Source organism: Phytophthora infestans, genomic scaffold, assembly GCF_000142945.1.
Source record: "Phytophthora infestans T30-4 supercont1.11 genomic scaffold, whole genome shotgun sequence".
Lineage (NCBI taxonomy): Eukaryota > Oomycota > Peronosporomycetes > Peronosporales > Peronosporaceae > Phytophthora > Phytophthora infestans.
The window spans coordinates 1221590-1234436 of record NW_003303748.1 but is presented as its reverse complement, the minus strand read 5'-3'; the positions used below and the strand labels follow the sequence as shown (position 1 = coordinate 1234436).

The window sequence follows — 12847 nt, the reverse complement described above, 5'->3', positions numbered from 1 at the left end:
TACCTCGCCAGCAGCGACGTATACCCGCGGTGATCCCGCCAAACTATCCTAAAATTGTAGAATTTGAACAAAATTCACTGCTGGTAGTCCAGCAGCCGGTGACTCGATCAAGCTATCCTAAAACTGTAGAATTTAAACAAAAATTACACATCCTCGTTTCTATCAGCTAATGAATTGCATAATGAATTGTGGAATTAATTGAAAGAATAATTGGGACTCAGAGGGGAAATCTGGCATTCCACAAAAAAGAAACACGATGGTGAAGCTGTTCTGCGCGGTGATTGGAGTCGGGAGCGTCTTCTCTGTGGACATTGAGCTCAGCGAGATGGTCGGTGATCTGAAAGAGAAGATCAAGGGGAAGAAGCCTGGGTTGTTTTTCTACTTTGATGCAGATCTGCTGAAGCTGTATCTCGCGCGGGAGGGTGACACTTGGCTGTACTCGCGAGGCGCAGACATTAAGGCAGTTAAGGCGAAAACAAATCCAGACCGAATCAAAAACCTCATTTGCTACTGGACGAGGCGTGCAGACTCAACAATGATGAATACTTCGGTGACAACCTCGAGCAAGTAGACAGAGACATCCATGTGCTGGTGGAATGTCCGGAAGAGCCGGATAAGTCATCAAGTACAAGCGTAAGTGCGTTATTCTCCCCCACAACTACTGTAACATGATTTTGATGCAGCACTACTTGATGATGTCAGGTCAGGATGGATTCGATGGTACTTTGATGGAGGATTGGTTATCATGGCACTTGTCATGGTCTTCTCTGCAGTCGTTGTTTACTGTGGAAAAGGAGAAACGTGCGTAAACGCTACTACATTCACTGTATTTAATCAGAGTACCAAATTGTACGTCGATCTGCGTGTTGTTTCGACAAAAAACCTCCGGCAAGATCGAACTGTACGTCAAGGGATTCGTGGATGCCATGGGCGATATCCATCAGTCTGTAGTGTACCGGCAGCACTACTGTAGATGCACTCTCGTCGTACAGTAAAATCGTGCTTTGTGGACAGATGAAGAAGCTCAACTGGCTGTAAAAACTAGAAAGAAAGTCATTCTCGATCACGGGAATGACTGTATCGTCTACACCAACGCACCAAGTCGCTTGAAATCCTGTCAAGTGTGCTCGAACACCATGTGTTCACGTTGTGCTACTGTTTACCAACGATTTCACGAAGAAATCGGCTTCGTACTTCTTGATCTGCTAATTGGGGCTCAAAAATGGGTACATACTTCTATGAGGGTAGTTCCCACTGCTAATGGAGGGAACAAGCTTATTGCGACGCATTTGGCCCGCTGGATCGAGATCGAAGACAGCTCGGAGGCGTTCTTCGAGCTCGAGTTGGCTCGTGGCTCGCTCTGCCCGTTCGCTCAAGCTGTGGACGAAGATCAAGCGCTGGACTTGATGGACTGGAAGGGAATTGTGCATGATGCGTTGCTGGGAGTTCCTACCGTCGTGGCAGTTTTTTCATGACTCTGAAACCAGTTTTCGAGTCATGCATCATAGTCCAGATCTGAAGCGTAATATCGGGAGCCCACGACTAACTAGAGCTCCAGAGTCGTCCAACATCGTAGTGGGAAGCTGAGCACTCCCGTGATAAACGAGCTGATTGAGCTAGAACACAACTGCATTGTCCACGATATCCCCAGACTCGTCTTCCTTGCTTTGCTTTGCTCCATTCCCTCGACTAGGAACGTTCTTCTTCTTGGTAAATTGACGGTGTCTAGCAATCAGACAATACAGTTGCGTGTCGTTTGCTACTAAAACGCGGGAATTCCCTCCATTACTGCTAGATTTCAATTACATGTAGACAGCGTATCCGCGGGAAGTGGACACCACAACAGCAATTGCTTGAGATCCTCGTCACTGTGCGTACGTTAGAAATCAACATAAAGCGGAAATATCAATAGAAACACACCTGTAGCGACTAAGTAGCAAGGACCCGCATTGGCAGCTACAATAATAATCTTTGTTGGTCCAAAAACCACTTTTTCAATTTACAAAAAAATAAATTTACCGTCCGGAACGAAGATATCTTCAAGCGCAATTTCCTCCGTGTTGTCCCGCAACGTGGCGAAGTACGAGTCTCGAGAGTAAATGATGTCGAGCAGTACTCCGCGCATCACGAGTTCATGACGACAAGCCGAACGCCAGCGTCTGCGAGAGCATTGTTCGTAGTGGGATGAGTCTGTAGCTCAAAGAAGGCTCGGTTATTTTTCTCCGTGGCTTCAGCTAGCCACGGGAGTTCTCGAGCTCCAAGTTTCAGTCTCTCGGTCGTGCGGGGCTTTGTCAGTTCTTCGACGAAAAACTCTCCAACTTCCCGCATTTGGTACACTGCATCCCGTTATCCCGAAGTTAAATCGACCCAGTGCGGGAATCCTGCTGTGCGTGAAGTAACGGCAGTAATCGCGGGATATCCCTCAAGTGCACACCGCACGCGAAATACTTTCAAAGAAGCTTTCGGGTTGACTTTGATCTTCTTCTCGAACTTGAATATCCTCTGGCATCCGTGGAAATAGTGTATTCCACTTGCAAAGAGTAAAATCCAGTTTGTGCTGCCTCTTCTTTAGAATCCGCGTCACATTGTCGGCTATTTCAGGACAGCACGTACATCCTTGCAAAGCCCTTCCGAGCTACGAGTCCGAACTCTTCCGAGTCGTAGGAAGATAACGAGGAGCTGTCATTGTCATCGTCTGGATTTTCAAGTATATCATCAGTATCCGACGGCTTTGCTTCCTAGGCTTTGATCCTTAACCCCTCTGTTACCGTAAAATGAGCCCGTGAACCACTAATTTTACGTCATAACTTACGGCGTAGCTTTTACCAGCGCGTTTGTATGGTGCTGTATCTTCGACTTGCCTATCCAAAACGATGGGAGGTATACGTTCTCAAAGGTTTTGACACCTTACGTCGTATATCATACGACGTAAGGATGACCCAAACGACAAGGACACCGACACTTACGACTTTGTAAGAGTGAACATAAAAATTAAAACGGGAAGACGCAAGCGAATGCACACATAGAGCAGGGCTTTTCGATGACTGACATGCTAAAAGAGGAACAGACACAGAGCATATGGTAAAGGACGTCACATTTATGAAGCAATGAACACACTCATCGTTAGGGGGGAAAACTAAGGAGGGCCCTCCAGCTGGGAGGGCCCTCACATAAAAATAAACAAAAACAGAATAAAAATATTCTTTTCGTCGACAACGGCAAAAACTAGATTTGCCGTTGCCGACGAAAACACCTTTTATTTTAATTACGGCAAATCCATTTTTTGGCAGTTACCGACAGAAATCAAGAAAAAGCAACAACTACTTTTAAACAAACAACAGTATCCTTAGTTGTTCCCATCGTCTGGCGCTCCTTCGCATTCACGGTTCGGCCTCCTCGTCAGCACCCTCATTGTCTTCGCGGAGAATCTCACGACGAGTCTTCTTGCGGACGCCGACGGTTTTGGGAGCGCGGCGCCGCACGACTCGCTTGCAAAGGTGTGCTGGAATCCTGTCACCGCACGCGAAGTCCTCGTGCCACACTTGGAAGCAAGTCTTGTCGCCACCTCTGCGCGCCTTGCCACACAGGTAGAACTTGGCGTCGCCGTTGGAGCAGTCCGGGCAGCAGTAGGTCGTCTGGAACGACTTTTTGAGCTCGCCTCGATACAGCGAGCACACCTTGCACGACCACTGACGTCCTCGTCTGGATCAGGACGGACAGGCTCCACGTCGTCGTCGTCAGAAAACTGGCCGTAGTCGGAGCCTGACCTCAGACTCCCGTACTCCTCTCTCAGATCTCCAGCCTTCATCAAGTTTACATCAGCTGGATCGCGTGGTACAACTGGTCCTCCAGCGTCGTCACCCTCGCTGGCGTCTCTCGGCTCCTCCACCGTGTCGTCCTCAGCGTCTAGGTCGGGCTCCGTCTCCGAGAGCACCCGCTGAAAAGCTCCGATCACGACACTCTGGTCTGAGTCATGCACCGCGTCAGCACGTAGCGGGGATAGCCCGAAAGCTCTCCCAACCGCGTTCTGCGACAACGCAGGTGTGCCATCGTCCTCGCTGTCACTTCCAAACAGCGCGTCGACTGTGTTGGCCGAGAGGGCCACATTGCAATCAATCTGCGACGCTCGCACCATATCTCCATCACCGCTGTCGCCCCCACCGCTCCCCGCTTCACCACCCCCACCGCTCACAGCTTCACCGCCGCCACCGCTCCCAGTTTCACCGCCATCTCCACTCTCCTCGCCACTGCTGTTGTCCTCTTCATCCTGAATCAGTCCGGTTGCGATCGCGTGCTCCACCACCGCTCTCTCACCTACCACAAACCAAGTTAGAAATGACGCATAGTAATACTGCAACAGCACAACACACCGTAGAACACAATCTCGCCTTCTGCAGGAACCTCGCTTGACGGCCTGACGTACGCCCAATCGTTTGACAGTCCGGTGGGAGGCTTCGACCGCCACCCCGCGGCCTTGAGCTGGCGCCACAGGTGGCCGAAGTCTACCAGGCGCGGATCCAGGGCGGGCGCTGACACCGACGCTTGAGCCTCAGCTTTGGTCCTTGCGCTCACAAAGACCAGAATTTGCTTACGTCTCAGCCGCCAAAATCTCGAATGGCTGAGAGTGCCCGAAGACTTCTGGCCACTCGTCAAATGATGACAGTTGGAAAGGTGCACTTGAACCCTTTCCCTCGTACTGGCTTTGTGTGTGCAGCAAAAACCTCTCCAGCCTTATATCCGATCGGCCCCAAATTTGATTTGATTTCAGTATCAGGTCGCCGTTTCCGAGCCAACTCCTATATGAAGAAAACACTATGTCGTAAGTTACGACGTACAATTTGGACTATGTCATAACTTATGACGTTGGTAACAGGGGGGTTAAGCTGTGTGAAGGGACGGACCGATGCAGAATAAGGAAACGGTTTTTTTTTATCCAAAAAACTCACTAGTAGCGTAGAAATTGAGGGAAATATCATTTTAGATGAGGGAGTTGAGTTGGTAGACGCCCTCATTGAAGTCGAAGGGGTTGTGACGCTCTGATTCCTCGGTTGCGATCTCGAGAGCATCGGCTTTAAATGCTATTAGTAAACATCGTACACATAGTTTTAAGCTGCGTCGAAAGACTCGATGTGTTGTAGGAGAGAGGAAGCTGAGTTTCTTGCTAACGCTAAAGCGGCTTAAGATTTATGTGCGAGGATAATCGGCTTCGTGTTCCCCTTCAGGTCCCAGAATTTCGTTGTACACGCCAGCAAATGCAAGTTCACTTGCTTGTGCAACTCTGAAACTAGTTTTAGAGTCTTCAGATCTGGACTATGATGCTCCAGACCAACGTTTTGCTGGCGTTCCAACGCATCTGGACAAAGGACGCGTCTATATTGTCCACCGTCTGCCTAGTACAGCAGGAATACCAGCGTGGCTGGCAGGAGCCAAGCTATTGCTGTGGCAGATCTCGAGCGTGAGGAAATAGACGAGGCTCAAATGCAAGCCAGTGAGAGCAAAACGCCTTGCAAAGACTGGCTCGAGGACGACGAGAAAAGTGACTTCAAAGCGTCAACAAAAGCTCAAGCGTAAGCCAATTTCTGTCCGTCCAGCCGAGTTTCCAGATGATAAATCTGCTTGTGCCTAAAGCGGACAAAGTGGCGAGACCTCATCATGTGTCTCGACGATCAAGTAGCGAGGCTCTTCTAGCCTTGCAAGTTAAAGTTCGCGCCTCAGCGCAGCTTGTGCCTTGGGATGTACGTACAGCTAATAGTTCTTGAAAAATCTAGGTGTTTTAAATTTCCATTCTAAATTTCATGAGTTTCTATCAATATTCTAAATCTGTGATTCTAGCCTGTTGGTCGTAGTAGTAAAGTCGGAAAACGCTGTAGAATCTGATGCGGATCTAGCATCATATCGTCGTGTGTGAGTAGCTCTCGTGGGTTTAACTCCGAAACAGTAGCTAGAGTACGCGTAATTTCAGACTCAGACATGGCCGCATCTGCAGCATTAAGACAGGCCCGACCACCACGCAGCGAGATCATCAGCGTGTCAGTATCTTCAGTAGAACATTTGAATTTGGTCTTGAGCACGGCGTCGGAAAGGCAGGAGATCGTCAAGACGCTGCATCTTTAGACACTCTGCGAACTGCCACTTAACCTGTACACGCGCCTTAACCGAATTCGTATCCTGTGTATGATGGGATAACAAAGCAGCATAATCCACCTGGCTGTTTCCTCATAAATCGACAAACAGAGCTCGATGCAGTTGACTTAGCTGAGCGTCAGACTTCCAGGGGAATGCCAGATGAAGGGTTTGAACACATTTGCTAGTACTACTCGACCTGGAGATAGCGAATTCTCGAGTCGTCAAAAGAACTAGATAAGTGTTCGGTCTACGACTGCCAGAGCCTCGTGAAGCTTCGTCAGTTCTTTCATTTGATCACTCCGTGCTTCAATGGGGAGTTCTTGGTTCAAGACGAGATAGAACAACCGACATACACTTGACTTTGAACTGTAACGTTCTAAACCGTTCAAGAAGTTGTAGACCAGTTCTACTCAATCTGCGCGATTGTCTCGAGAGCATTGTAAGAACTACTCAGGCGCCACAGTCAGTGACGCTCCACAAGAGCTCATAGCGCCCTCATTTGAGAGACGAAAAGTGGAATTTCGGTTGTGAGAAGCTCGAATTTGTTCGTCAAATTGGTCCCAGATTTGACCAACAAGTTGCTCAATTTTGGTTCGAGGGAAGTAAAAATTACGTACAATTCCATCATGTTGCAAGTAAGTGGGTACATCTGCGCTCACTCCTCGTCCATAGATGAAGTCTCCACTTGCTTGTGTGTTTATAACCGAAGAAGTTACGAGTTGGTTTGCGGTATTTCCATTCAAAGTTAGCAGCTCACTTGGTTCGGTCAAAAAGACAACTGGGACTTGTTCTTTCCCGTTTGCATTCATTAAGTAGAGTGAATTGTTGCAGTTTTGTCTTAACCGTTGCGTGATCATAGCAGCCGTAGCGTCAATACCCTCAGCAATAGTCAACGCCGTCGACATTCCATTTAACATATCAGTTAGCTTGAATTCCAACCCGAAACCATCCAGCCCCGTTATGAACTCGTGGTTTAGCGCTACATGCCGTTATCATCGATAGCTTGGTTAGAATGCGTCGTACTCGACGCAGTTAGTGCAGTAGAGAGCTCTTGTACCTCACGACTAAGTAATACGATCGTGTTCTTATCTGCAGCCACGTGTTCTCCATTCCCTTGTTCTTCCAAATCTGCTACAGTTTTCTTAAGTTCAGCCAGTTCGTCATATGCGTGATAGTATCGCGCTGTAACTTTCTGCGACGCTCTCGCGTCCTCAAGAGAACGTTCCTGTCCAGCACGTAAGCTCTCGTGATGTCTTCGTACACTACTCGCTTAACGTCAACGTCGAACGCTGTACATCGGTGAGTTTACTCTCCGCTTTTGTAACATTGTCCTTTTCGCTTCTTAACGCAGCTATGAGTCGCGCATTTTCTGCTGTACTAGCAGCCAGCAATGCCTGCGTCTCTGCTAATCGTTTCTTTAGCACAAGAGAACGAGCTTTCGCTTCTGCACTATACGCACTGAGTTGTTGAAGACAGTGAGTCTCCATACTTTGTAGTCGAGTCTGCAGTCCCGGGATCATCAAATTTCGAGCATGAAGATCTTCGACTGCACGTTCATATTCATCTCGGATTTGCAAAAGGACAGGTGCGTACGCACTGAAGCCGTCGATGAGGCGATTGAGAGCTTCTCTTACGATTTGTAGCCGTCGTAAACTGGGCTTTCTTGACTCTCGCTCTCCATCGAGCTCTGTGTGAAGATACTCGAGGAGTTCTTGTAGTAATGCCGGTCGTGTTCGACTATCGTCTAGTAGACGTGTACGGGTGTGGAGCTTTTGTACTTTAGGAGATATTGGAGAGAACGCATCGTAATCAATAGAGTCGGTTGGGATACGTATCGGACTTCCAGGTGCGAAGGTTAAGGGCCAGGAAGAGACTTGGATGGGTCGTGATTTATCGTGTTTTCTCGGAGATGGGGAGATGTCACTGGTGGTTTGTAAAGGGGGCAAGGACGAGGTGGTAGTTGCAAAGCCTTTCGCTGTGTTGGACGTCGGAATGGCGGACTGGCAAGACCGACGGAGATGAAATCCATGTCGATAACTTGTGAGCGGTCGAGGACTTGAAGCGAGTTATGAATAGTCTGTAGACAAACCGTTTCTAAGTTTGACTTGCCGAAAGTTGCTCTAATTAAGACGACGAGATGGGGAACGCACTGACCGTCGACGTGGTCGGCCCGATCGTGAGCGACGATCCTCTGCTAAATGTACACGTGGCAAATTATGTGATGAATGACGTGATCTGAATCTTATGAATATCATAAAGCAGGTTAGAGCGAGTGTGAGGGCGAGACTTGCAAGGTTTAACTGTCTTCTTTTTCTCTAGCAACATTGGATGATTTTCGTGATGCGAAGGAGAACTTTGAAACCTTACAAGGAACTTTAGGAGACAAGATGACTGTCAATCCAGAAGAGTTTGATGACATCTTCTCACTCATCTGTCAAGATTCACTCGAACATTTTGTACTTTTCGACTCGTGGGAAGTCGGCAAGGCAAGTCAACTATTTCTTTTTTAATCAAAAACTTAAAATCTTTAGTTTTTCTTTTTAAAAATCAGGTGGATGTGACGGAAGTGTTTGCTGTGATCATCGTGTACTGCAATGCGACGATGGAGGAGAAAGTTCCATTTCTATTTGATCTCTTCGATTTCGACCACTCCAAGATGATATCACAGGATGAATTGGTTCTACTGATGCTTTGCACGACTAGAGGGCTTTGTAAAGTGGTCGGTAAGCCCAGACCAGCTACAGACAGTCTTGAAGCCCTTGCTACTGACGCTTTCTCACGCATTGATCGGGATCAGAATGGGAAAATTTCACTTGACGAACTTACTGAGTGGATAGTACACGAGCGAACAGTGATGACTTATCTTGCAAAATTCGCGAATACTCGAGTAATTTACGAGAACCAAGAGCAGTACGACTTGATGCAAGGAACTATCTACTGCATTCCTGAATTTTGCTGAACCCGAAAAAGATAAACTGAAATTTCAGTGCTTCGAAGATATCTGCGATGAACTAATCCAGCGCTACTGCCCCGCAGCTGGGAAACACGAGATCGATTTTTTACTGCAGACGATGAAGGAAACTATGAAAAATACGCGGTCACTCGTAAAATACGGAGAAAGCAACGTTTTAGACATCTGATATAAATTGATGCCGGTTGTAATACCTATCAGTGATAGCTATATTGCATGTGACATGTACCTCCCGATTAAATTGGCAGCCAGTCAGATTCCACATTGGGGGTAATTTGGAGGACGATCCAAGCACCGGACACTTTGTGAACGGCCAGCGGCAAACAAACTGAGAAAATGCGTCAAGAAACGCACACAGCAAACAGCTCCGTCGTCTTCCAACAGACAAGGACGAACCTTTGTTGCAAGCGTCGTGACTGCATCCAGCACTCAAAAATGAGATAAAACGCAGTCGAACGGCAACCCTTCGGAAGCTCTCAGCACCGTCACCATGTGCAGCCCCTCGCAGCAATTCCTCTGCACCTCCAGCACCATTTGCACTGAACTTGCATTCGCCATTCGCGACTCCATTGCGCTCCCCATACTTGGCAAATACTTTGCAGAAACTTGCAATAAACTCGAGGAGCAAACTCCAAAAGACGCCACAGCAGCACGTGACACACCCGAGCCCCAGCCAACAGACATGGAGCCAAGCAGAGAGCAGGATAAGAGCACTGTGTATCAATCACCAGACACACTCCAAACAGCAAAACGAGGTAACAAGAGACACTTGGAACAATAGTAAACCAGTGTGTAAGCATTGTCTACAACGGAGCAGAGAGCATGTAAATATACATCGAGTCCTTCAGACACCACTGAAACCCCATCATTTCATTCTCCTTTTGTCACTTAAATCCTCGTTGTGACCCGAGTGTGAGGAAAACAAAGACGTCAACAAACAACATGCAACACACTCGGACGAGGTTTACCCCCTTATTGAAGCCCCAACTAATCGAAGAGAGCCTCTACAATAAATAGGCCTCCCCTCTCTCTTGTCTAGGGTTACAGGCAGCCCATCAGACCACCTAATATCGGTCGCAGTGCGCGCAAAGCCCAAATAACATGTAAAGTGCTGCTCCACTCAATGTAAAACAGCACAAATACACCGGTACACTTTGTTCCAGATCTCCACCACCCATCGCTTTGTGACAAGGAGTCTCCAATCCGCCTCTATACTCCATACCGGCAGTCACAGGACCAGACGATGCATACACACCACCCTGACGACCCCAAAGCAAGTCCATGATTCTTGAAGTCTCCACACGCACGCTGTCCCTCGCTATAAAGTCTCCATCATCGGCCGCCATGTACAGATCTGCAAGTATCAAATGTTTGTTTCTTAGCCGATTTTCAGAATAGAAACCAGTTAAATCGGATTGAGTGCAGCCGCTCTGTAGTTAATTTGTCAAGAAGTGGATTCTACAAAAATTAAACTACACTGGACTGCAATCTGTATTTGCCATTGCAGTTTTGTTTCTTTCTCTCGTAGCCAAACAATCATGACGCTAAACACGAAACTCGAGTGTAGATGTAGGTGCATCGGTGGATGATCTTTCTTTCATCTTGCTCAAATGTAGCCATTTCGAAGCGTCCTTGGTTAAATCCTATTGGAGACGATGACCGAGTCAGCAGTGTTTCCTGCCTTGGCAAGAGCAAAAAAGCTCTTTCTACTTCGGAATCGATCCACAAACGTCACGAACGAGAAGCCACAGTGTATCATCAAGCTCAAGGTGTTTTGAGTTTCAGCTACCTAAAGGAAATACGAGTTCGCCCACAAGAACCACATCGTGGTGCAGGACCGCGTCGATACCCTTGTGCACTCGCTGACTTCTGCTCGGATTTTGATAAGCATTTCCGGCTCATTGACAACGACTTGTCGATTCTGAATACGTCGGTAAGACGGGAGTACCAACGTGAATCTCTAGCTCTTGAGAAGGGCTGTTGGATTTGAAAGTAAACGTTAAATGGAGTACCTCCCGTAAATCAGGAGGAAGTACGGGTTTGTCGTGCTCGACCACGCGTCAGTGAAATCAGGAGGAAGTACGGGTTTGTCGTGTTCGACCACGCGTCAGTCTAAAATCTCAACTGTAAAGCAACCACAGACGAGTCCGAAGGCACTTAGTCGAGCTGCTATGCTAGCACATCAAGCGATAAAGGCGTGTGTTCTTCAGTCATATGCTCGGTCTTACCTTTATCAGTGCTTGTACCGTGGAGGTCCCAGCCAACTCGTCGCTGCCGGTCAACTGGCCACTCGACGTCGTTGAGCACACGCATTTCGTCACTGGCGACGAAGTGTTACTCAGCTGCGACTTCGCTGTGATCGAGCTCAACAACGTATCAAACGCTGTGCTGCCTCTTGGGCCCATTCCAGAGCTATTTAAATCGTCGATACCGAAGGTAAATACGCCGAGAAGTTCAGGCTGCAAGCAGCTTCCACATCCTAAAACTGTAGAATTTGAATAAAAATTCAGAATTAATCAACTGCTGGATCCGGTGACTCCATCAAACTATCGAACACAATTGTCACATCCTCGTTTCTATCAGCTAATGAATTGCAAAATGAATCGTGGAATGAATTGCAAGGATTATTGGGCTCAGACAAGGAAATCTGGCATTCCACAAAAAGAAACACGATGGTGAAGCTGTTCTGCGCGGTGGTTGGAGTCGGGAGCGTCTTCCCTGTGGACATTGAGCTCAGCGAGATGGTCGGTGATCTGAAAGAGAAGATCAAGGAGGAGAAGCCCGGTTTGATCTACTTTGATGCAGATCTGCTGAAGCTGTATCTCGCGCGGGAGGGTGACACTTGGCTAAACTCGCGAGACGCAGACATTAAGGCGGTTAAGTTGAAAAAACTTCCAGACCGAATCAAAAACCTCATGCAAGAGCACTTGCTACTGGACGAGACGTGCAGACTGAACAATGATGAATACTTCGGTGACAACTTCGAGCTAGTAGACAGAGACATCCATGTGCTGGTGGACTGTCCGGATGAGCCGGATCAAGGCATCAAGTACAAGCGTAAGTGCGTTATTCTCCCCCACAACTACTGTAACATGATTTTGATGCAGCACTACTTGATGATGTCAGGTCAGGATGGATTCGATGGTACTTTGATGGAGGATTGGTTATCATGGCACTTGCCGTGGTCTTCTCTGCAGTCGCTGTTTACTGTGGAAAAGGAGAAACGTGCGTAAACGCTACTACACTCACTGTAGTTAATAGCGTGTTGGGATCATTTATAGGGATCATGGAGTTCCGGAGACGACGCGTCAAGTCAAAGATACCGCTTGCGTACAGACGGTGGGGGTCTGAGTCGGTTACTTTTGGATTTGAGTAGTGATGATAGGATTATTCTGCTTACATGTATTTGGTTGCGTCTTAATGCTAAGAGGATATCGTTTGTATACATGGAACACACATCCATTCTAAGAGTAACTGCCGCATCCATTTTGTCTGATCCTAGAATTGAAATCCATAGTCGCTCCGAGCCAACGCCAACGCATACTGAAACAGACCAACGAAAATAACCGAGAAGACCCACGACTCAAAATTTGCCATAGAATTCCCCCATCTTCCTCTTCGACGACCAGGAAGTCACAACCGGCGGCATATTTGCACATCAATCAGAGCAGCCTCATGACTCGGCGTAGTTTTTTTACCTACCGGTACACTCTGGTGTTCGAGTCTTCGAGTCCCTACCGGCCGTCCTGC

At 47.8% G+C, this 12847-nt stretch overlaps 3 protein-coding genes across 3 annotated transcripts; all 3 read left to right on the top strand.

The window, feature by feature from the left end:
• Positions 1-255: 255 nt before the first annotated feature.
• PITG_07488 (Crinkler (CRN) family protein) lies at positions 256-870 on the top strand (the record flags this gene model as incomplete). Its single annotated transcript, XM_002904450.1, has 2 exons — positions 256-633; positions 703-870. One exon carries the CDS (start codon positions 257-259, stop codon positions 569-571), a length of 315 nt encoding a protein of 104 aa, XP_002904496.1.
• A 7643-nt stretch (positions 871-8513) lies between these two features.
• On the top strand, positions 8514-9201 carry PITG_07487 (EF hand containing protein, putative; the record flags this gene model as incomplete). Its single annotated transcript, XM_002904449.1, has 3 exons — positions 8514-8603; positions 8678-9036; positions 9147-9201. 3 exons carry the CDS (start codon positions 8514-8516, stop codon positions 9199-9201), a joined length of 504 nt encoding a protein of 167 aa, XP_002904495.1.
• A 2568-nt stretch (positions 9202-11769) lies between these two features.
• On the top strand, positions 11770-12387 carry PITG_07486 (Crinkler (CRN) family protein; the record flags this gene model as incomplete). Its single annotated transcript, XM_002904448.1, has 2 exons — positions 11770-12154; positions 12224-12387. The coding sequence occupies 2 exons, from the start codon at positions 11770-11772 to the stop codon at positions 12328-12330; spliced, it is 492 nt and encodes a 163-aa protein (XP_002904494.1).
• Between the last annotated feature and the right edge of the window lie 460 nt (positions 12388-12847).